General features: G+C 40.1%; 1 protein-coding gene across 2 annotated transcripts in view; it reads right to left on the bottom strand.

Moving 5' to 3' along the window:
* Positions 1-12,883, bottom strand: part of SUMF1 (sulfatase modifying factor 1) — a 90,552-nt gene extending 77,669 nt beyond the window's left edge. For both annotated transcript variants that reach the window (XM_072785312.1, XM_072785313.1), the window contains exon 1: positions 12,579-12,883. In XM_072785312.1, coding sequence (XP_072641413.1) covers positions 12,579-12,848 — 270 coding nt within the window. In that variant the 5' untranslated portion in view covers positions 12,849-12,883. The remainder of the gene's footprint in view (positions 1-12,578) is intronic.
* Positions 12,884-26,140: the final 13,257 nt, after the last annotated feature.

The raw sequence follows: 26,140 nt of genomic DNA, 5'->3' as shown, positions 1-26,140 counted from the left end.
AGTAATTAGATTTAAAAAAGAAAGACATCTAAATTGGAAAGGAAGAAGTAAAAATGTCACCATGTGCAGATAACATTATATACAGAAAACCCCAAAGATTCCACCAAAAAACTCCTAAGCTAATAAAAAAATTCCAGCAATGTTGCAGGATACAAAATCAATACAAAAACAAAATAAAACCTGTTATATTTCTATAGATTAATAACCATCAGAAAGACAAATTAAAATAATCTCACTTATAATTGCATCAAAAAATAATAAGATATCTAGGAATAAATTTAACCAAAGGGGTGAAAGACCTGTATACTTAAAATAACACATTACAGAAGGAAATTGAAGATAACACAAATCACTGGAAAGATATTTCATGCTCATGGATTGGAAGAATTAATATTTTTAAAGCATTCTCATGATTCAATGTAATTCCTATGAAAATTCCAATGGCAATTTTCACAGAAATAGAAGAAACAATCCTAAAATTTGTATGGAACCACAAAAGACTCTGAATAGACAAAGCGATCTTGAGAAAGAACCACAAGCCTGCAAGGCATTATGCTCCCTGACTTCAAGCAATATTACAAAGCTACAGTAATTAAAACCATACGGTATAGGCATAAAAACAATGAAACAGAATAGAGAGCCCAGAAATAAACCCACGCATACATGGTCGATAAGTTTACAACAAAAAGGCCAAGAATATTAAATGGAGAGAACAGTCTCTTCAATAAACAGTATGGAAAACTGGATAGCCACAATCAAAAGAATGAAACTAGACCACTATCTTACACCATACACAAAAATTAACTCCAAATTGATTAGAGACTTGAACATAAGACCTGAAACCATAAAATTCCATAGGCAGTAAGCTCCTTGGCACAGGTGTTGGTGATGATTTATTGAATCTGACATAAAAGTATAAGCAACAATAGCAAAAATGAACAAGTAAGGCTACACCGAACTAAAAAGCTTCTGTATAGCAAAGGAAAATATCAACAAAATAAAAGGCAACCTAATGAATGATAGAAATTTTTTGCAAATCATTTATCTGACAAGGAGTTAATATTCACAATATATAAAAAACTCATACAACTATATATATATATGATTAATAAATGGGCAGAAGATCTAAATACACATTTTCCAAAGAAAACATACAGATGGTCAAAAAGTATATGAAAAGATGCACATCATCATTATCATGGAAATGCAAATCAAAACCCCAATGAGATAGCATCTCACACCTATTAGAATGGCTATTATCAGTATGCTTCACAACTGTTACAATGGCTAATATCAGTAAGACAAGAAATTAAAGTGTTGGCAAGAATGTGGTTATAAGAAACCAATGTGCGCTGTTGGGGAGAATGTAAATTGGTGCAACCACAATGGAAAGGAGTATGGAGGCTCCTCAAAAAGTTAGTATTATTGGGATCCCTGGGTGGCGCAGCGGTTTGGTGCCTGCCTTTGGCCCAGGGCGCGATCCTGGAGACCCGGGATCGAATCCCACATCGGGCTCCCGGTGCGTGGAGCCTGCTTCTCCCTCTGCCATCTCTGCCTCTCTCTCTCTCTCTGTGTGACTATCATAAGTAAATAAAATTTTTTTTAAAAAAGTTAGTATTATTTAAAGAACTACCACATAATTCAGCAATTTCACTTCTGGGTACTTATCCAAAGATAACTAAAACATTAATTTAAAAAGATGTATGCACCTCAATGTTCAATGTAGCACTATTTAAAACAGCTAAGATATGGAAACAGTCTAAGTGCCCATGAATGGATGAATGGATAAAGAAATTGTGGTATGAAGGCACCTGGGTGGCTCAGTCAGCTAAGCATCTGCCTTCTGCTCAAGTCATGATCTCAGGGTCCTGGGGTCAAGCCCCACTTCTGGCTCCCTGCACAGTGAGGAGTCTGCTTCTCCCTCCCCTCCCTCCAGATCTCTTCCTGTCACACATGTGCTCTCTCTCTCAAATAAATAAATCTTTAAAAAAAGAAAAACTGTGGTATGTATATGTGTGTATATATAAATGTATGTTTTTCTATATGTATATAGAAATATAATTCAGTCATAAAAAGGAATGAAATCTTGCCATTTGCAACATGGATGGAACTTGAGGGCATTATGCTAAGTAAAATAAGTCAGAGAAAGATAAACAACATACGATTTCTCTTCAATGTGGAATGTAAACAAAAGAAAAACCAAGCTCATAGATACAAAGACCAGATTTGGTGGTTTCCACAGGCAGGAGTTGGGGAGAGGGGTAGATTAAAAAAAACATAGTAGTTAATTGTACCTCAATGCAAAGAAAAAAATTTTTAATAAAAAGAAATTCTGTAAAAAGAATATTGAACCAGTACAATATTTCAAATTTATTCTAGTGATGTTTTTAGTGCACCTCATAGATTACTGCTTGGAAAATACAGGGCATATAGCAATTTCTGTTATTGTTGTTTTAGGAGGAGAATGGAAATACCTTTACCACATCATCTAAAACCTAAAATCTTTTTTTAGTTGTAATAAATATTTTAGAAATCATTAAATATATTGCTTAATAAATTGTAAGGTAAACATCCTTACAACCTACCCTCCATAAAAGTACCTTGCCAATCACTTTAGAAGCCCTTCCTATGCCCATCTTGAACACAAATCCTCCCCCTCGCCAGAGAAACAACACTGTCCTGACTTTTATTTTTAAGATATAATTGATATATGACATTAAGTTAGTTTCAGGTATAACATGATGATTCAATATTTATATGTATTATGAAATGATCACAAATCAACATCCACTACCGCAGTTAAACTATTTTTCTTGTGATAACTTTTAAGATTTCTCTTAGCAAATTCCAAATGCATAACATAGTATCATTAACTATGGTCACCATACTGCACTATCTTGACTTTTATATGCATTGTTACCTAATTTGCAGTTTAATTATTTAACTATGCATCTCTAAACATTATAATTTTTTTTTATTTTTTTACAATATATGGCTTTTAGGAATCTCAATCTATAGGTTCCCCCTTTACCTCTTTTTTCCCCCTTACAATTTATTTGTTGAAGAAACTGGGCCATTTGACCAAGAGAGATTCCCAAAGTCAAGATTCTTGTTGACTGCAACCTTATAATGTAATTTATCACTATTCCCTGTCCTCTGTACCTCCTGAAAATTGACAGCTGAATCTGGAGGTTTTACCAGATCGACATTTGATCTGGGGAGAGTAAGACTCCTCTGTAGGTGGTGGTGTCTTCCTCATCAAGAAGCACAGAGTGTATGCGTTACTCTCTTTCATGTTATTAGCAGCCATTGAGGTTCAATTCCTCCAGGGTTGCAAAATTATGATATTCCAATTATATCCGACCTTCTTAATTTATTGCGGAAATGTTTCTATAAAGAAAAACTTCCCCTACTCAATTACTTAGCTACTCAGTGGTATATTTATGGGAAAGCCAAAATAAATTCTTGATCTTTTCCCTTATTCACCAGCTTTCAAAATAAAGAACCAGTTCCCAAGAATAATCCCAAGATGATGAAAACAAACAAAACAAAAAATAAAAATAAAACTGGGAAAGGGGTTAGGCTGTGTGCTATCTCCATATCTGGCAAAACCCTGTATCTTCAAATAGTGTTACTAAAACTAAAAGAAAGGTATTACTACAAGGCAGGGTCTGATGAGACTATTCTTACTAAGACCAATGCTGTCTGTCATAATTCCCAATCACTGTGGTTACCAACGGTTATCAGGATTCCCAGAATTCCATAAGCCCTCAAGATCTTTCCAATAAGTCATAATATGCTTGAGTTAGCAAGAAGGAATTCATGGTAGCTGCCTTCAGTACAGTTCATTTGACACAGCATCCAGAATGCACAGTAGGGAGAGAACTCTCATCAAAAGCAGATAAAGTAGGGAAGGGAGCCTGTGTACATTACCAGAAACACCAGTGACTGGAAAATCTCTGCTTTACAATATAACCAATTCATGTCTGGATTTATCTAAATTTTAAAAATATATTCCAATATTATGCTAAATCTTCTTCCCTGTCAGTCACATGTTAATCAGTAAGAGATTATAAAACTAAAGTAGGTCACTTGTGATTTGTGAAAATAGATTTCTGAGACAGAACCCAAACGGCAGAGTTGGAGGAAGCAGGGGGAAGTGAAAGTAGGTGGTGAAATAGGAGAAATGACCTGCTAATTTGAAAGAGTGACGAAGCTCAGATGTCTGTTTGTTTAGAGAGAGCTCGTCAGTGGGGAAGGGTAGAGGGAGGGACAGAGAGAATCTTAAGCAGGCTCCACGCTCAACACAGAGCCTGAAGCAGGGCTCGATCTCACAACCCTGAGATCGTGATTTGAGCCAAAATCAAAAGTTAGATTGACTTTTAGAGGCTTGACAAACTGAGCCACCCAGGGGCTCCTCAGAGAATGTTTTAAAAGGCAGGGGAACCCACATATTTTTAGGTGAATTAGGGGGGAAAAAATAAAATTAAGCAGCCACAAGCAAGGAAAAAGGATGAAAACAAGAAAAAAAAGACACTTTTAATAAATTAATATGGAAAGATCTTGCCAAGACAAAGAGCTAAAGTAAAAAAGCAGGGTGTACCATAGTAAGTATTTATGTGAAAAGGAGGTCGGGGAAGAATACAGATTCACATATTTTTGTATTTTCTTATATTTGCAGAACATAGCTCTGGGAAGAGATACAAGGAACTCATGCAGTGGTTGTCTGAGAGGAAGGTTATCAGTTAAGTATGAAATTTTTCACTATACACCATTCTATATTTTTTTCCTAAACCATGTAAATATACAATCTGTTCAAAAAATAAACAATAAAATAAAGCATCAATCTGATCATACCACTTTCCTACTTAAACTCCTTAGGTATCCTCATCACCTTTCAGGGTAAAATAAAATTATCTAAACATCAAAGCCTAATCTCTCCCCATTTCCCTCACTATGGATTCCATCTACACTGTATCTGTAAACAGTCAATATTCAAGACCACTTCCTTCAGGTCTTTACTGCCTGCATTTCCCTCCTCGGCTGGGTCATACACCCCTCACTGGATTCCTCTAATAAATATCCTAACAAGTGACACACATATTTTAATGATGGGTTTTCACCTTCCCCAGATCCTAGGCTCTTTGGGAATCACAAAGTTTTCATTTCTATATCCTAAAAAAAAATAAAATAAAATAAAAATAAAACCACAAACTCTATTGACTGAATGAGATCATGAGTATGATGCAGAATATGCCACCTGAATTGTTTGTAATTGTAAAAATTCTTTTTCTAACACAGTCCCAGACATGGATACCATGTTTGCATTGTAGTGAAACCTTTTTAAAAGACTCTGCGCAAGAACCAAACGAGGTTCACACATTATTCTCGTGAGCCTTCAAATTCTGAGACACAAGGTTCCTCAGTCCTTAGAAGTCAGGATTTCAAGCAGCTCTGCAGAGAAGTAGAAACACAGAAGACTTCAGACAAAAGCTCTAAGTGTAGTTTTAAAATGATCAGATACGAGGTTTCATGAAGGACTTAAAGAAAAAAATAAAGCTTTCCAGCAGCAGACAAGTAGGTCCTACTCTGAGAACAGGTGTTCAGCTCTTAGCGCAAAGAGAAGACACACAAGAAGCTGTGCCATTGTACCCAGTGAAGTTTTACAATCACCTCATTTTTTCATCCTCTTCTCCCTCAACGTGAGTACCAACAATGCTAATACAATCACAACTTCTACTGTGGAATCCCGGCCTAGTTTTTTTTCTTCTTCTTCTTTCATTACCCATCAAAGATTAGCCAGCACTGAATAAGCCAAGTTTCCATTCTGGAGGCTACAGATAAAAATAGCCTGCATTGCTGAGTGGATCATAATTTCCAATTTACACAAGTGGAATGAAGTTTTCTGTCCTACAAATGTAAAATGTAGTTCTACTGAAATCCAAAGCATCAGGTGTTTCACCCTATAGGACCCTAAACCAAATGAAAAGAAGCATTTGAATCAAGTCTCCATTGACGTTCCAGATTCCAACAATCCATTCCTCCTTGAAAGTAAGTTAAAACCTCCTTTGCTACACCAGTTTGTGCCGTTGCCATTCAAGTAAAAAAACACATAAGTCAAAGTGACTCTATTGCCATTAGAATCATATTTGGGGGGTTCCTCAGAAGCTCAGTCAGTTAAGAGTCCAACTTGTGATTTCGACTCAGGACATGATCTTATGAGTCAAGGGTCAGTGGGGAGTCGGCTTGAGTTTCTCTCTCTCTCTCTTTGCTCCTCCCCTACACAGCGTGTTTCCTCTCTCTGTCTCAAATAAATAAATAAATCTTTTAAAAACACACACACATTTGGGCTTGGCAGCTGCAGTGCGCATCTATTATTCGTAACCACCCAACCCTCATTCCTTCCTATTCTTGTCAGTGGAACTGACATCCCTTTGAAAACCATTTGTTCAACTCTACATGGCTCAGGTAGAGCCGGTTGACTCTACTCCACCTACTGTGACTCAGGTGTAGCCAACCACGGCATTCTTTTGACCAAAGAGATGTTATTAGTGATAGGCCCATGAGTCACTCAAAGTTAATCTTAAAACTTTGGCTGGACTATGAGAAAAGGGATGCACTCTCTCTTTCAGCTACTTTCTCAGTAAACACAGAGACACTGCCTAAAAAATGGCAGAAACACAGAAAAAAGAAGAGCCAGGAGATGGTTAAAAAGGAAGATCTTGGGGCGCCTGGGTGGCTCAGTTGGTTAAGTGTCTGACTTCAGCTCAGGTCATGATCCCAGGATCCTGGGATAGAGCTCCACATCAAGTTCCCTGTTCAGCAGAGTCTGCTTCTCCCGCTCTCTCTGCTGCTCCCCCTGCTTGTGCTCTGTCAAATAAATAAAATCTTAAAAAAGAAGAAGAAGAAGAAGAAGAAGAAGAAGAAGAAGAAGAAGAAGAAGATGATCATCATCACCTGCCTGAGGCCCTGAAACCAGTTGTGTCTGTCGTCATATCTACTCTTGAACTTTGCCACAATGAGAGCCCATAAACGTCCCCTTTCTTGCTTTTTTTCTGCTTAAGGCAGTTCTGTGCTTTCTTTTACTTGCTACTGTGATATTTTTGTCTTAAATACAAAAATGAAATAAGCATATATGAATACTTGTGTGTAGTTCTCCCTTTTCCTTCTTTTCTCTCCTCAAATCTAAGATAATACGTTAAAGGCTTGGAAGAAAGTGGGGTAAACAAGAGAAGTATGATCTCTGGATCTGTCCACAAGCTGCTGCCTTAGCTGTCTGTACAAGGCTAATCTATCTATACCATTGTTTTATTCTAGTGCCACAGACACTAACTGTAGATGGGATAGCATTAAAGTTCCTTCAAGTCCTGGGATTTATGATTCTATGAAGCCTCGGCTACCTCATCTGTAAAGTGACGGATATCTCTTACTGGATTCTTAGGAGGATGAGATACAGCAAAAGAATATTTTACAAAGGTTACTTTAGAAAGGGTGGGACTATTCCCACAGCAGTTTCTCCATAGTGTATGCACCAAAAAAAGCTAACAGACCATTCAAGAAATTGTAACAGAATGTCAAAAATGTGTAAGGCACTGGGGTGGGGGGGGGGGGGCAGGGCGGATACACAGATTTAAAAAAAGGTCTAAAAATGCTTCCCATGTAGAGTACCAGACAACTACACATAAAACACCAGAGAAAATATACAAGTTGCCATAAGGTAACAACGCAATGTTGTGGGAATTTAAAGGAAAGAAAAACCACTTCTTGAAGGAAAGGTTTCAGGAAGGAACGGTATTCAATCCTGCCTTGACACTTGAGTAAGCATTACCTTATCAGAAACATTCTCATATAGGAAATCAGGACTAAAATTACCCATACATAGATACACTGCACACAATTTAATCACTCCGTGATTCTAAATGTCTGTCAAGCAACTGTTTTCAAAGACACAGGGAAATTAAAACATTTTGCTACCTTGTACAAAATAACCTGTGCAGAAATTGTCAGCATAATTTTCTCATTGAGAATTATATTTTTAACCAGAAGGAACTTGAATAAAATTTTTAAATATCTAAATTATTGCCCATACAATTTTTACTGCTATAACTTTCCAGTGAAACTGTGAATTCCTTGAGGGTAAAGCCCAGTGCTATTTACTTTTTTGTGTTCCTCATCTTGACAAGTGTTCATTAAATGAATTAAATAAAATACAAAAAAAAAAAAACCACTCACAGTTGAAAAGTGTTACATTAAAAGGTGTGAAAAATGTCACCCCCAGAAATCTTAAATTACTAACACTTCCCAGAACACATCATGCACTTGCACAATGCTTTGTACCCATGCAATTCTCCTTCTCAGAATGTCCTTCAATCTGTCCTTCAATCCCTAGCTTCTGAAAATGTCTCCTTTAAGCTCTAGCTCTAATGTGACCTTCTCTTTGAGGCACGTCCTGATTTGTCCAGGAAGAATGAATCATTTCTTCCTCTCCAAGTGCTTTGTACATACTCCTCCTATAGAATTGTCACTATGTAAAAATGATGCTTACAGATGATTGTACGTGGAGGGGGAAGGGAGACAGGAGGAAAGAGAAACAGAAAGAGAGAGAAAGGCAGGAGAAGGGAGAGGGAGAGAGAGAAAGAGAGAGAGAGAGAAAGAGAGAGAGTGAGAGAGAGAAAGGTAGGGAGGGACACATGCCATGAGAGAGAGCATACATTTACCAGTGGGTAAATAGTAAATGTCTTGAGGGTAGGGCAGAGGTCTTTTTCTTTTCCTTATGCCCAAGATACAGGACAATGTTATAAAATATGTGTACCAAATAAACATCCGTTGAGCTAAACTAAATAAACTGAAAACAAAAAAAGCAGAGATATTACAACCCCAATCTAAATCTCAGAAAGTTATTTTATGGATATAAACAAACTGTTTCTAAGTATATATGAACAGGCAAAAGACCCAAAATGACCAAAACAATACTCAAGGGGAAAAACAAAGTTAGAGAATCGATGCTACCTAACTTGAAGAGTTATTATAAACTTAAGAGTAATCAAGGCAGTGTGTACTGGTGAAAGAACAGAGAGATCAATCAAACAGCACACAGAGCCCAGAAAAAGACCTCCATAAATATAATCAACTGATCTTTGACAAAGGAGCTAAGGCAATACAGTGGAGCAAGACAGTCTCTTCAACAAATGGTGCTGAAACAACTGGATATCCACATACAAATTAATAATAATAGATACAGACCTTCCAAGCTTCACAAAAATGAACTCAACATGGATCACAGACCTAAAAGTAAAATGTAAAACTGAAATTCTGAGATGACATAGAAGACCTAGATGACAATGGGAACGGTGATGACTTTTTACGTACAACATCAAAGGCACCATCCACAAAAGAAATTGCTAAGCGAGGCTTCGTTAAAATTAAAATTTTCTGCTCTTCAAAAGATAATGTCAAGAGAATGAGGAAACAAGTCACAGACTGAGAGAAATCTGCAGATGACACATCTGAAAAAGGACTGTTATCCAAAACCAAGAACTCTTAAAACTCAACAGTAAGAAAACAAAACAATATGATTATAAAATGGGCCAAAGGCCTTAACAGATACTTCATTGAAGAAGATATACAGATGGCAAAGATGCTCATCATGCCAAGCAAAAAATGCAAATTAAAACAACAGTGAGAAAAAAAATTAAAATTAAAATTAAAAAAATTAAAAAACAGAGAGACACTACACACCTTAGAGTGGCCAAAATCTGGAACAATGACAACACCAAATGCTGATGAGGGTGTGAAGTAACAGGAACTCTCATACATTGCTGGTGGGATGTAAAATGGTACAACTACTTTGGAAGATAGTTTTGCAGTTTCTTAAAAAACTATGCATACTTTTGCCATATGTTACAGCAATTATGCTCCCTGGTGCTTATGAAAATATTTGGTATTTATCCAAACATCCATACAAAAACCTGCACACAGGTGCTTACAGCAGCTTTACTCCTAATTGCCAAAACTTAGAAGCAAGTAAGATGCCTTTCGGTAGATGAATAGATAAATAAACTGTGATACATCCAGACAATGGATATTATTCCGAGATAAAAAGAAATTAGCTACCAAGCTATGAAAAGACCTGAAAGAAGCTTAAATGCACATTTCCAAGGAAAGAAGCCAATCTGAAAAGGCTACATAGTATATGAGTCCAACTCTGACATTCCAGGAAAGGCAAAACTATGGACACAATAAAAAGATCAGACAGGGGCACCTGGGTGGCTCAATAGGTTAAGCACCTAACTCTTGATTTCAGCTCAGGTCATGATCTTCAGGCTTTGCAGGGAGTCTACCCCTCCTCCAGCTCTTTTGTATATGTGCACGCCTGTGCGCTCGCTCGCTCACTCGCTCGCTCTCTCGCTCTCTCTCCAAGACAAATAAAAAAATACCTTTTAAAAATCTGACATTGCCAGGGGAGTGGAGGGAGAGGAATGAATAGAGGGACACAAAGGATTTTTAGGATGAAAATACTATGCTATATGATAACGATGGATATATGTCATTATACATTTGTCCAAACTCACAGAATGTAAAACACCAAGAGTGAACCCCATGGAAAATTACAGACTCTGGTAATTATGATGCATCAATGTAGACTCATCAGTTGTAACAAATGCACCACTCTGATGGAGGCTGTTGATAATGGTGGAGGCTGTGCATTCTGTAGGAGCAGGGGGTATTATGGGAAATCACTGTATCTTCCTCTCAATTTTGTTGTGAACCTAAAAATACTCTAAAAAAAAGTAAGTCTTAAAAAAAACGCTTTTTAAAAGATTAAGGGGGAAAAAAGGGCTATCACTACAACCATGCACCTCTCCCATATTGAATTTCTTGAATTCAGAATAAATCGTTAAGTGTCAGGTTAGAACAAAGTCATCTACACATGAATCAAGATATTTGAAATCAAGGAAATCAGAGAAATAGAGAACGGCCTCCTATGAAGTCTTTTGACAACAAGGCTACTTCAGGTTTGATCATTAAATTGAGTCCTTGAAGACTTGTAAGCGATGTTTTCAGCAACTGCTAGTTTACTAATAGTATGAGGTGCCTCCAAACATTATAGAAAGTGGATTCAAGTGACAATGAGCATAAAATAAAAACATGTATGGGAGGAAGGATGGAAGAAAATGCAAGAATTGGCCAAAAATGACCCATAGAATACCTAGTCCAGACACAAAACCACTCTGAAGAAATGAAAAATGTTTATCTTATAAACGTAATTAAAAAGATACTGGCACCCACATCTCATTCTGAAATCAAAAGGAAGTTAGACCATTTAAAATGAGTAATGTTCTGTACTGCCCAGAAGGTTCTAGGGAAAAATTTGATACAGATCAATGCGTAAATGCAGTAAGACAGCTACCCTGTTAGTTACAAAGCAGATAAAAAAAGACACGGGGCTTTGAAAGGAGGAACTGATTATCAAATACCATGAACGGTAGAAAAGAATGAAAATATTTGGCCAATACATGGTACAACAATAACTAGGGCTCCCACCACACAAAAAATAAACACTAATAATGCAGCACATCCTCTGTGGAATAGGAAAATGTTAAAGGCCAAAAATTACACAAAATGGAGAAACAACGAGAAGCCTAGCTACCAGCCTCCTAACACTCTGCATCAGAGACACAAAGTTATAGTCGTGACCCCTACCGCCCTCACTCCCTAGTTAGGGAAAGACATCTGAGACCAATATCTCTGATAACTGTAATGTCAGAGTAAAGAGCTACCATGGTGGCAATATATGAAAATACTTGAAGGGAAGAAAAAGTAAGAAGTCAGGTAAGGCCTGCTGGAGGACATTACCCCTCACCCAAGTCCTCAATATTGCTCAGAATTAAACCACAAGAAAGAAAAGTGGGATTTAAAAAATAAATAATAAGGAAAGAATGTCCTGGGTATACAAGAAGGAGCACTGGTTTAGGAGTCAAACCCGTAGCTGACATGTAAACTACCACTTAACACATCCAGGCACCATGAGAGGCGCAGGTAAATAGCAAAATAAAGCAACTGCAGTTGACTTGGTCATTCCCAGGTGCTAAAGGACTAAGGATAACAAGACAACTGGGACAAGCCCTTGCCCTCAAGACGCAGAGTCTACTGGAAGAATCTATCGATAAAATAAAGACATAGACAGAGACCACTGTCCTGATCCCTTCACAGTTGAGAAGCCCAGACTGACGAAGTCTGTTGGCCCTAAAATGCAAAGCCCGAGAACCTAATGAGGAAGACAGGGTGGAGTGAGAAGGAAAGGAGTAAGAGGTAAGAAAAGGAGGCCCAAGTGTCCTCAAACCAAGCTCCCTGATGCGCAGGATCAGGGTGAGCTCGAAGATCCCGCCGTCTCGGGGGCAAACAGGAGAGAGGAACTCTTCGTCAAATAGGATCGGCACGTGCGCGATTTGGGGTGTGGTTACAATCTCCACTTGCCTTCCAGCAAAAAAAAAAAAAAAAAAACCCTGCCTTGCCCATCCCGACCCTGTCCAAGAACCCCGCGGACCCCACCCGCTTTCGGGGAATGAAGAGAGCACCTTGGTGGGCGCGAGCGGCCGCTCTCCCGGGACCTGGCCGGGGGCGTTCGCTTCCCGCGAGTATCGGTGCGCGGCCGCCGAGCTGCCATGGTCCCCGCGCCGCTGGGGAGTGCCACAGCCACAGGAGCCCGCGAGGGAAGCCGCGCCCGCGCCCGTACTGGCCTCTTCGCCCCCAGCCGCCTCGCCAGGCAGCAAGAGCAGCGGCAGCAGGAAGACGAGACCCAGCCGGGCGCAGTTCCCACCAGCCGGCCCTACTGAGGGCGCAGCCATGTTTTCCCGCGAGCCATGTGACCCGCCGGGTCACGTGGCCCCGCCCTCCTTAAAGGAGACAACCCTGAGTTGATTTGGGAGGTAGCCTTGGAGTTGCGCTCTCTCTCTCCAATTTTTCTAGGTATTTCTCCTTTGGAGCACCCCTCCTTGGCTCCGCCGACTTTAAAACACAAAACCCTACAAAGCTCAAGGACTTCTAGCCAACTGTGAGCCCCATTATTATTTCTTGGTTGAAAAACGATCATCAAATGTGTTGAGCATTTGCTAAATGCTAGGCAGCATGCTAAGTAAGCAAACTTTTTGAAATCTCATTGATCTTCACGGACCCCTGTAATATTGAGTCCACCAAGCAATTAAAATGACCCGCCCAAGGTCACACAGTAAATAAGTGTCAAAAACGAAATTTGAACCCAAGGGAATCTAACTTAGACCTTGAGTTTGGCCATTATGCTGTACTGTAGGCAAGTAAATAAGCTTAACTTAACAAGACATAAGGGGAAGATGAACGTGTTGAAAGAGTTCGCCAACAGGTGCAATTAGAGAAATCCTAGGCACAGCTGGGAGAGGGACAACAGTAGCTCTCAAAGAGTCCCAGACCAGCCAGCATGAGCATCACCTGGGAACATGAGAGAACCGCAGTACTCTGGTCACCTGGGCGGTTAAGTAGGTTAAGCATCTGCCTTCAGCTCAGGTCAAAATCTTGGGGTCCTGGGATGGAGCTTGTGTTGGGCTCCCTGCTCAGCTGGGAGTCTGCTTCTCCCTCTCCTTCTGCCCCTCCCTCTGCTTGTGTGTGCTTTCTCTCTCTCTCTCTCTCTCTCTCTCTCTCTCTCAGATAAATAAATAAATAATCTAAAGAAAGAAAGAAAGAAAGAGAGAAAGGAAGAGAGAGAGAAAGGAAGAGAGAGAGGAAGGAAGGAAGGAAGGAAGGAAGGAAGGAAGGAAGGAAGGAAGGAAGGAAGGAAGGAAGGAAGAAGAAAGAAAGAGAAAGAAAGAAAGAAAAGAAAGAAAGAAGAAAGAAAGAAAAGAAAAGAAAAGAAAGAAAGAAAAGAAAGAGAGAAAGAAATGCAGTACTCAATCAGAATCTGTGAGGACAGGATACAGCAATCTATGTTTTCAACAAGTTTTCCAGATGACTCCAATGCATACTGATGCACACTAATACACGCTAAAGTTTGAGAACCACCGTTCTATAGGACCATGTTTCTTTTTATTTTTTATTTTTTTATTTATTTATTTATTTTTTTTTTTTATGATAGGCACACAGTGAGAGAGAGGCAGAGACACAGGCAGAGGGAGAAGCAGGCTCCATGCACCGGGAGCCGGACGTGGGATTCGATCCCGCGTATCCAGGACTGCGCCCTGAGCCAAAGGCAGGCGCCAAACCGCTGTGCCACCCAGGGATCCCCAGGACCATGTTTCTTTAGAGTAAAAAAAAAAAAAAAAATCAGAAATAAAAGAGGATAGAAGGGGGAACTCAAAGTTTTAAAATGACATTTCAGGGGCACCTGGGTGGTTCAGTTGGTTAAGCATCTATCTTTGGCTCCCAGGATCCTGGGATTGAGCCACACATGGCTCCTTGCTCAGCAAGGAGTCTGCTTCTTCGTCTCCCTCTGCCTGCTGCTCCATCTGCTTGTGCTCTCTGTTAAATAAATAAAATCTTTTTTAAATTATTAAATAAATAAATAAAATGTCATCTCAGTCAACTGTAATATGTGCACCTGATTTAAATATTGATTCAAACCTACTGATCTCCACATTTTTTAGAAAATCAGGGAAATATGACCACTGAATCAAATTGTGAGACTTGATAAAATTAAGCAATTAATATCAATTTTGTTTTTAGGTTTATAGAATTGATAATAGTATTTTTGGCTATGCTTCTTAAAAGAATCCCTTCTTTGAAATATATGTGTTGGGATATATACATATGGATAAAAAGATATGCTGTCAAGGATTTACTTCCAAAAAAAATGGATGATGGGGGCAAGGAGATGGCTAGAGATGAAATAGGATTGGTCTTGAGGTGACAATTGTTGAAACTTGTTTATGAGTGTCTGGGTATCTGTTATATTTCTCTACTTTATGTTTGGATTTTTTAAATAAAGAATAAAGTCCTTTCCTCCTTGTTGACTATTTCACAGTTTTCTAAGAGCTTCTACACACTTCTTATTTTAGATCGCAACCACTTGGCAAACAACCTACAATTATTATGCCCATTTCACAGTTGGTGAAGCTAAAAGGTCACTGTTTTAACTAAGGCTATATATATTTACTATGGACAATCTAGATTCCAGGTCAAAGATAATTACTGTCAATCTCTTTGCAAAAGTTCAGTCTCAGCACATGCTGTGTCAGCTGCCCTTCTGAGAACTGAACACCTTAGATTCATGATCCTGCTAAACCATTAGGGTATGACCTCCATGAAGGCAAGGATCCTGCCAATTTTCACCACTGAATCAGCAAAATTAGGCCAAAGCCTAGCACATAATAAACACCCAGTAAACATTTATTGAATTAATGGACAAATGAATGAATGGCAGTAATCATGACCTCTTTCTCTTAAAGGGAAGCAAATTATTGAGAAAATAATATAGATTTAGGCTTAAAAAGAGCTATGTTTAAAGCTGTCCACTTGCAAGAGGTCTGACAGAGGCAAATCACCTTTCTGAGCCTCTCTTTCTATGTGAAATAGGAATAACAATATCCCCTTTTTAGAAATTTTATAAAGGTTAAATGAGTTAAAGCATGTAAAAGACTTAGCTCAGTACTTGGAATTTCCTAATACCTCCCCCCAAAACTTTGCTATTATTAGCAGTCATCATCCAAGATGGAAGCTTTGTATGTACTCCAGGAAGTATCAATCTTCTCTCAAGCCCTTGAATAATTTCTCACAGGTCACCAATCAAGGAGTAAGTGGAAAACATTGATGAGAAATCCCTAGGTGAGGATACTTATGATAGAAATTAGAAGTAAACCTACAATTTACATGTCAACTCTGTACAAATAAGGGCATTTTATTTAGAATCTCTCCAACCCTCCAACACCCTTTTGAAGTCCTTTGGCAGGTCTTCTTGCCCCTTCTACCTAACAAAGCTGAATGAAAGGATCCAAGTCCTGAAAGTGTGTGTATTTACTAAGCAGCAAGGAGATTACTGTGGCTTCAATAGAGCACAGGGAAGATAAAAAGGGAAGGATATCAGAAAGGTAGCAGAGGGCCAGATGATGTCAACTGTGATAAACTTTTACCATCAGTCAAAGGTGGTGCCCTTGAACAGTTTTGAGAAGACACTTCACACTTTTCTTGATAATCAGAGTCAATTTCTCTGCCAAGTTAGAGATTGCTTGTATCCCCCGCTGGTCTCTGAACACAAGAAATCCAAAGTGCCCTGATGGCAGCCATGACTTTTAGTTCAATGGGACCCTTCCTGTGTCTAAAGAAAAAAATTCACTTGCTTGAGGACAAAGACCTCCAACTCTGCAGAGCCCAGAGTTATAAGGATGGGAGGAACAAAATCCCTAGTGAGTCATTAGGAGTGATAATAAGTGGGACAGCTTCTACTACAATCCCTTGATTCCTAAAACTCTGTATTCCTACTACTTGGGGACACAGTGCCATATAGACATCTCTGTGTCCTTATAGGTGTCCTTATAGGTGATCCCATCCTGCAAAGGATGGCCTCCAAGCTGGTTTCAGTTGTGCCTTCAGAAACTCATTCCCACTCTCCATGAGGACAGCTTGTTTCTGGTTGATGTGGTATGATATAATACCAATTGATCCCATAATCAGGGGTTACCCTGCATCTCCTTCCTTATGAAATGGGTCCCCTGCTGAAGTGCTATGTTGGTGGGAATGCATACCTGTGGATAAGTCATTCTACAAGCTCCCAGGCAGTGGTGCTGGCAGAGGCTCTTGGAGCAGGAAAGGCAGAGTTTAAACTGTGTTTATTGCAAAGATTTTCCATCGTCACCATCTTTCAAGGCCACTCCTGAGCATAGCTATGATGTAGTTACCTTCCATTTTTAGGTTGCATCCTTATCGTGAGCCTGCTCATCCAAAAACCCACATTGGGCTTTTTTCCTCCTACTTCTGTAGGTCATAAGGGACCCCTAAGTGACCCTAGATGTGAGTGGAGGGAGGGTCACTGGTGCAATGGTGGTAATGTGCAGCTTACTGATGTCATCAGGTCTTGCTTGGACTTGATCTTGATGTACCATCTTATAATGGATTTCTGCTGAGCTTGCCTGATCTTAGGACTTGGTAGTTCTGGTAAAACCAGTTAATAATGCAGTTCCAGGACCATGATTACTTGGTAGCCAATAATTTCATCTCTATCAGAGCTTAGGAGCATGTCAAGAGCTGCTTTTTAAAGCATTCATGATTGTGTGAGTCAGGGTTCTCCAGAAAAGCAGAACCAACAGGATGTATATATATTTATACACAGAAGGAGATTTATTATGAGGAATTGACTCACATGACTATGGAAGCAGGCAAGTCCCAAGATCTGCAGGGTGAGTGGGAAAGCTGGAGATCCAAGAGAACTGATGTCACATCCAAGTCCAAAGGCCTGAGAGATAGGAGAGACAATGGTGTAGTTTCAGTTCAAAGCCTGGGAGGCTTGAGATCCAGTAAGAACCAATGTTTCAGTTTACGCCTGAAGGCAGGACAAAAGCTTATGTCCCAATTGAAAGGCAGTCAGGTAGGAAGAACTCTCTCTTAATCAGGGGAGGATCAGCTTTCCATGCTAATCAGGCCATCAACTGATTAGATAGGGCACACTAACACTAGGGAGAACAATTTGCTTTAGTCAATCTACCAACTTAAATGTTAATCTTATCAAAAAACACCCTCACAGAAACACCTGGAATAATGTTTGACCGAATATCTAGGAACTTCATGGTCCAGTCAAGGTGACAGAAAATTAACTGTTATTCTCTGTTGTGGATGGCCCGACTTTGCTTCAGAATCCCAGAGGTCTCATGCTGTGATTCTATCACTTGGGCTTGTCATCCTCTTCATTCTGCTTCTTCCCTGCTGCTGAGCTCTTTCTACCAGCCCCATTTACACCTGGCCTTCCATGTCCTTTGGTGTGTGGGCTGCATCAATAGTCCTAGTTGGGGAATATGTTGTCTCCAGAACCAGATCAGCCCTTGTGCTTCCTTCTTCATAGTAGGGGATGCATAATGTAGCAATTTGTCTTTTACTTTGGAGAAGAAGTAAAGGTCCTGGCACAGGTCTGACCAGAAAACCCGCCTTTACTAAAATGAAAAGTTCCTGAATTTTCATGGACTTATCACCCTTCTCTGGAGTGTGTGTTTCTTATGAAGGTCTCCAGTGTGCTAGCCCCCTCTTGCTCATCTTGTCTGATTAATATAATATCATTGGTGTAATACAGCATTATAATATTCTGTAGGATGTCCAGATACTTTAGTCCAGCTCCCTTCAAACTATATTACTACACAGTGCAAGAACATTAACATAGGCCATGAGTAAAACAGTCAAGCAGGGCCTGGCAAATTTTTTCTGTAAAGGGCCAGATGACAAATATTTAAGTTTTGTGGGCTACATATGATTTCTGCTGCATATTCTTCTTTGATTTCATTGTTGTTATTATTTTACAGACTTTAAAAAATGTAAGAACCATTTATAATTCAAGGAAAAGAAGCTATCGGCAGCTATGGGTGGAATTTGGTTCTTGCTCTGAAGAAATATTTTCCCCATTCCACTTTAATGTGAACACTTTCCAATCCTTCTTCCTGATTGGGATAGGAAAACAAAAAAAACAAACCAAAAAAACCCCCATATATTTGCCAAGTCCACAGCAGCACATTATATACCTGAAGCCTTATTGATGTGCCCAGGCGACAATGCCATGTCAAGCATAGCAGCTGAGAGTGAAGCTAGGATTGGGTGAGCTTGCTGATGTCTTCACTCCTTTCAGTGGGCTGAACACCCTTGGCCTCCTTCGAACTGTAGATGTTTATCAGCACGTTTATTGGTTACTCACCTATTTTGCCATCCACACACAGGCCCGCAGGGCAAGTCTTCTTGGCTGCCCCTCCGCTACTTCGCCAAACTGTCAAATTTGGCTATTATGAATAACGTTGCTACAAAGAGCAGATGAACATTCATGTACAGGTTTCATGTGGACATATGCTTTCATTTCTCTTGGGGATAAACTAGGAATGGGACTGTTTGGTCATATTTCAATTCCGTTTTAACCTTTCAAGGGAACTGCCAAACTGTTTTCCAAAGTGGCTGTACCTACATGCAAAAAAATGCAAATGGACCACCATACACAAAAGTAAGCTCCAAATGGATTAAGGGCCTAAATGTGAAACCTGAAACCATAAAAAATCCTAGAAGAGCATGTAGGCAGTAATTTTTCTATATCAGCCGTGGCAGTGTTTTTCTAGATATGTCTCCTGAGGCAAAGGAAACAAAAGCAGAAATAAACTGTTGAGACTACATCAAAATGGAGCTTCTTCACAGTGAAGGAAACCATAAACAAAATTAAAAGACAACCTACTAAATGGAAGAAGATATTAGCAAATAGCATACCTGATAAAGGGTCAGTCTCCAAAATATACAAAGAACTTACACAATTCAACACCCAAATAACAATCTGATTTAAATGGGAAAAAAGACATGAATAGACATTTCTCCAAAGAAGACATCCAGATGGCCAAGAGACACATGAAAAGATGCTTAACATGACTCATCATCAGGGAAATACAAATCAAAACCACTATGAGATATCACCTCAGACCAGTCAGAATGGCTAAAATCAAAGTGAATGTACCATTTTACATTGCTGTCAACAATGCATAAGGTGTTCCGATGTCTCCACCGTGATAGTTAATCCTAGCATCTCTTCGAACATAAAATCTTTTTTCTCCATTATCAGGCCCAAAATTTCTTCAGTTTGGCTGTACTGGGATTTAATCCTGTTTATAGCCTGGTAGCCACATAGGAGGTAGGGCAGCTCCTGGTGCCAGGTGGACCTGTTACCTTGTAAGGAAGGAGGCTTTGTAGTATCTTCCCACAGGGGAGAACTGCTAGTTGGGAGAGGCCACCTCCACAAGCTCTGGACATTCAGGGAAGTCTACAGAACCACATTCCCAAGGGCATGTACCTGCCCCATGTTTCAGGTCCAAGGCTTTTCCAACTTGATCCCTGACTTTAGCATAGGAGACCTGCCTTAGGTGAGTGTCCAAACATCTCTGGACCCCTGGGTTCTAACAATTAAACCACCAACCTGCCATTCAGCTGGGTCTGGTCTTGCACAATAAAGGATAAGGACCTCTTCAAATAGCTGCCAAGGAGGCTCTCTGGCTCTCACACTCAGGTTTTCGTTTTTTGTTGCTGTTGTTTTCCTCATGCTTAGGTTTTTGTTTTTTTTTTTAACTGTTTGTCAACTGCCCTTGGTTTTTCATCGTCCTTTGTAGGGGGTGGGGGTGAATGCAACTTGGTAATAACCAGACAACCCCGTTATCCTTGGATATATTGTACCTGTTGACCTTTCAAATTCCTGACTCAGCACAATAGCATAGACATTTCTTTCCACATGGACATTTTCCCAGGTCACAATCAGTAAAATTTTTAGCAGTTGGGCTGCCACCCTGTGCCAGGGACATATCCCACCCACCATTCAAGATGAGAGTCCTCACTGCCACCCAGGCAGTGGGTGACCCCATCCCAAAACCCATCTTATCACCTGTCAGATGATTCCTCTCAAAAATAGGTGCCAGTATTTCAGTAGAAATGCAAGAGAGGGGTGCCTGGGTGCCTCAGTTGGTTAAGCGTCTGCCTTCAGCTCAGGTCATGATCCCACATGGGCTCTCTGTTCAGCAGGAAGTCTGCTTGTCCCTCTGCACCTCACTTCTGCTTGTGTGCATGCTCTCTCTCTTTCCCAAACAAATAAATAAAATCCTTAAAAAATGCAGATATTTTTGGTGGTAACATCTGTGAAAACTACAAGGGGAGAGAGAATGAGAAGGGGTTGGCATCAAATCCTCCAGACTGCAATACAGGCATGACACCTGTGTCTTCTTTTACTTTCACCTTTCTTCCTGAAAGGAGCCAGGAAGAAACCCTGGGCAGGAAAATCTTCTGAATCTAGCGCTTGTGACAGTTAACTTCATGTAACAGCCTGACCAGGCCATGGAATGCCCAGATATCTGTTTAAACATTATTTCTAGGTGTGTTTGTGAGGGTGTTTCAGAAGAGATTAGCATTTGAATTGGTGGACTGATTAAAGTAGGAGGTCCTCTCCAATGTGGGTGGGCATCACCCAATCAGTTGAAGGCCTGAATAGAACAAAAAAGTGGAGGAAGGTTTAATTAGTTTTCTGACTACTTGAGCTGGAACATTGATCTTCTGCTCTTGGCACTTAATGGTTCTCAAACTTTCAGACTTGGACTAGAACCTGCACCATCAGCTTTCTGGCTCTCAGGCTTTAGAATGACACCACCAGCATGCAGATGGCAGATGACAGGACTTTTTAGACTTTGTAATCACATGATCCCCTTCCTTATAATAAATCTCATTTTCCATGTCTGTGTCTCTTGTATGGCTACGTTTATATCTATCTTCCATTGGTTCTGTGTCTCTGGAGAACCAATTCAGTGCTGCACTGAGAAGGCCTAAGTGAGCACAATGGCAACCTCTAGAGCAAAGATTGCTCATCAGAGGATTCTTGCACAAAGCCAAGATGGCCAGGCCCTGATCTTCCCAATGCATCCAGTCATTGGCTGGAGCTGCTCAGAAAGTGTGTCCTCAGTTTAAATACTGGCTGATCCCACAGGGGCTGCTGCTGGAGGCTGTCAGTTGACTATACTCCTTGCTTAAGATTTTATTTATTTGCCTACATGAGAGATCACAAGCAAAGGGGAGGGACAGAGGGAGAAGCAGACACTCCAGAGGGAGCTCGATCTCAGGACATTGGGATCCTGACCTGAGCAGAAAATAGATGCTTAACCGACACAGCCACAAAGGTAACCCACTGCAGGTCTGGTCTTCAGGGGAAATCAGAGCATGCACCTCCTAGCTGCCAGCATGGCTCATAAGGCCCTTTGTAGTCTGGCTCCTCCTCGTTTCATCTTCCATCAGGTGCCCTTTGCTTACCATGTTCCAGCCATGGTATTCTTCTCACTGCCCCTAGAACACAGTGAGCACTATCCACCTGGAGATCTTTGCACTTGCTGTTCCTTCCACCTCGGATGCTCTAACCATGTCATGACTGGCTTTTTCTCATCATTCAGGTCTCAACACAAGTATTACCTCTTCAGTGAAACCTTTCCTGGTCTCCACATATAACTCGATCCTTCCTTATTATGCCATATCATATCACCTCTTCTATTGTCTTCATGTACTGGTCAGTACCTGAAATTATTATTATTTTTTTTACTTCTCTCTCCATGGGGACAAGTATAGCATCCTTAGTGTTGAACACTATATCCCCCATGATGATAACAGCACATGGTATGTATACATGCTAAGTAAGTATTTGTTGAATAAATGAATGAATCATTAAAGGAGTAAAAACCTTCAGACTCTCGTGGAACATCAGCAAATAACAATGCTTCAAAACATTTGTGAGATGAACCCTGGAGGTTGAGTTTGTCTCAGAAGCTTGCTGCCTGACAGTGTCATGCTCACATAGACCTTCACGATGTGACTTTCTGTTTTGTCAGCCAGGAAGGTCCGTGAGATGGTTATAATAGCATCTCCATCATTTTGTGATGATCCACTTTAATTAATTCAGTCAGTATTTGTTGCATATTAACTAATTACCAAGCATGATTCCAGGCTTGAGAACAAAACAGAAAAATTATTTCCCTTGTGGAACTGGATTTAAATAACTCAAAACATGTGAAATACTTAGAACATTGCTTGGTACATAGCAATACTCAAATTATTAGTTATGATTATTATAATTTTCAAACCATTATCAAAGGCTTTTAATTTTTTAAAAAAATTTTGTTTGTTTGAGAGAGAAAGCATGCATGGGTGTGCATGAGCAGGGGGAGGGAGAGAGGGAGAGGGAGAGAAAGACTCTCCAGCAGACTCCCTCCAAGCACAGAGCCTGACGTGGGGCTCCATCTCACAACCCTGGCATCATGACTTGAACTGAAATCAAGAGTCGGATGCTTATATGACTGAGCCACTCAGGTGTCCCAAGGTTTTTACTTTTAATATAACACTTTCCTCTGTATATTTAGAGAGTAAAAATGAGAAGTCCAAGTAATTAGAGGCAGGAAAATGTTGCCATGCGGTTCCTCATTAGGCATTCCTCCGAGCCATTGGGTGGTGAAATCCCCTTTTTAAAAAGCCTATTAACTTAGGCTTTTTAGTTTTGCTATTTTATGGAGGCAATGAGGAAAACTTACACACAGAGAACTTCTCAGTTTTTGTTTGTTGTTTGTTTTCTTCTTGTAATAGTTTGGTCTTCTCTCCCTCCTTGAAAGCAATCCCCCCTCCCAAAGGCTTTCTTTAAGAAAATGCTTTAAGAAAAAGCAAAGAAGAGATACATTTGAAGGATTCACAAACAGAACAGGAACTCCAGAAAAGTTAACTATTCCATATCGGAAGGGAGTAGGACAGTGTCAAGAATAGATCTCCCCTGCCCCCCCCCCCCAAAAAAAAAGAAGAGAACCCAATCTGAAGATTCTGTAGCAGGTGCTCTTGGTCTTCACTTGGGTGCTGTCCTGGTTCACTGCCTACCTGCCCAAGAGGTCTGCTGTTCCCTGCACACTTACTTCTGCAATTGGCTTGCCTTGCTCAGTGTCCTCTTTGTCTCCACCCCACCCCCATACACAGTTTCTGCTTCATCATGGGGCAGTTCCTGTTTCCAGTATACCCAGGACCCTTCAAGGCCTCAACACCACTGCGCACCCAGATTCACTAAGCATTGACTGTGCTGCTAACACTCACAGCATCACTGTCTCTCCACTCAGCTGTCCCAAAGAGGAAGCATGGCTTGTCCAGTTCCTCAGTCTCACACCACAGCCTAGCATGGCCATAGCCTATGATTTAGCTTGACTCATATAGTCACCCTTGGTTCCATCAGCTACCATTAGACGTTCAGGCAAAACTATAGGGTGCAGCAGAACTATTTAAAATAAGGCTTGGCCGATCTACTCCCAGATTCAGTAGGTCTTGGGGTAGGGAGACAGAGAATTTATAATTCTAACAAGTTCCCAGATGCTGCTGCTGATCAGGACAGTTTGTAAACTACTACTTTCACAAAATACAGGTATATCTTGTTTTATTGCATTTTGCTTTATTGGGCTTCACAGACATTGTGGGTTTTTATTTTGTTTTTTGTTTTTTGCTTTTAACACATTAAAGGTTTGTGCAATCCTGCAGGAGGCAATGTTTTAGTGCCATTTCTGCACTGCATTTGCTCAGTTCATGTCTCCATGTCCATTTTGGTAATTCTCACAATATTTCAGTTGTTTTTCATTATTACTATATTTGCTATGGTGATCTATGATCAGTGACCTTTGATGTTACTATTATAATTGTTTGGGGGCACCATGAACCACACCCAGGTGATGGTAAACTTCATGAATAAATGTGTGTTCTGATTGCTCCACTGTTTCCACAGCTCTGTCTCCCCAGGTCTCCCTATTCCCTGAGACACAAAAATATCGAAATTAGGCCAGTTAATAACCCTGCAATGACTTCTTTTTTTTTTTTAATTTTTATTTATTTATGATAGTCACAGAGAGAGAGAGAGAGGCAGAGACAGAGACACAGGCAGAGGGAGAAGCAGGCTCCATGCACCGGGAGCCCGACGTGGGATTCGATCCCGGGTCTCCAGGATCGCGCCCTGGGCCAAAGGCAGGCGCCAAACCGCTGCGCCACCCAGGGATCCCAATAACCCTGCAATGACTTCTAAGTGTGCAAGTAAAAGGATGAGTTGCATATCCATCACTTTAAATCAAAAGCTAGGAAGGATTCAGCTTAGTGAGGAAGGCATGTTGAAAGCCAATAGGACAAACACTAGGTTTGTGCCACTCTTGTGCCAACTGTTAGCCAGGTTGTAAATGCAAAGGAAAAGTCATCTTTTAAAAGATTTTATTTTTAAGTAATCTCTACACCCAACATGAGGTTCAAACTCATAACCCCAACATCAAGAGTCACATGCTTTACTGATTGAGCCAGCCAAGTGTTCCAAATCTTAAATAAAGTTAAAAGTGCTAGTATAAGGGCACCTGGATGGCTCAGTCGGTTAAGTGTCTGCCTTTGGTTGAGGTTATGATCCCAGGTTCCTGGGATCAGCTCATCAGGGAGTCAGCTTCTCCCTCTCCCTCTGACCCTCCTCCCTGCTTGTGCTCTTCCTCTTTCTCTCTTTTAAATAAATAAATAAATAAATAAATAAATAAATAAATAAATAAATAAATAAATAAATAATAGTCTTTTAAAAAAATAAGTGCTACTTCAGGGGACACATGAATAATAAGTTATTGCTGATATGAAGAAAGATTTAGTAGTCTAGTTGGAAGATCAGACCAACCACAGCATTCCCTTAGGCCAAAGTTTTATCGAGAACAAGACCCTAACTCCCTTCAATTCTGTGAAGACTAAGAGACATGAGGAAGCTGCTGAAAGAAACTTTGAAGCTAGCAGAGTTTGGTTGTATTTCCATAATATAAAAATGTAAAATAAAGCAGCAAGTACTAAGGTAGAAGCTGCAACAAGTTATCCAGAAGATCTAGCTAATGAATGAATGATAATTAATGAAGGTGACTATATTAAACAACAGATTTTCATTGTAGACAGAATAGCCTTCTATTGAAAGAATATGCCATCTAGAACTTGGATAGCTAGAGAGAAGTTCATGCCTAGCTTCAAAGCTTCAAAGAATTGGCTGACTCTCTTGTTCTGGGCTAATGGCTAATGCAGCTGGTGACTTGAAGTTGAAGTGAACACTCATTTACCATACCAAAAATCCTAAGGCCCTTAAGAATTATGCTAAATCTATTCTGTCTCTGCTCTATACTGGAAAAACAAAGCCTAGATAATAGCATGTCTGTTTACAACATGGTTTACTAAATATTTTAAGCCCCCTGTTGAGATACTGTAAGCCCACTACGGCTTGGAAAAGAAATCATCTCAAAAGAGTACCATTCACTGGCAATGCACCTGATCACCCAAGAGCTCTGATGGAAATGTACAATGGAATTGATGCTGCTTGCATGCCTGCTAACACAACATCCATTCTGCAGCCCATGGATTAAGGAGTATTTTTTACTTTCAAGTCTTACTGTTTGAAAAATACATCTCA

Source organism: Canis lupus, chromosome 19 (genome assembly GCF_048164855.1).
Source record: "Canis lupus baileyi chromosome 19, mCanLup2.hap1, whole genome shotgun sequence".
In the NCBI taxonomy this organism is placed as follows: Eukaryota; Metazoa; Chordata; class Mammalia; order Carnivora; family Canidae; genus Canis; species Canis lupus.
This window is presented reverse-complemented; position numbering and strand designations above follow the sequence as displayed.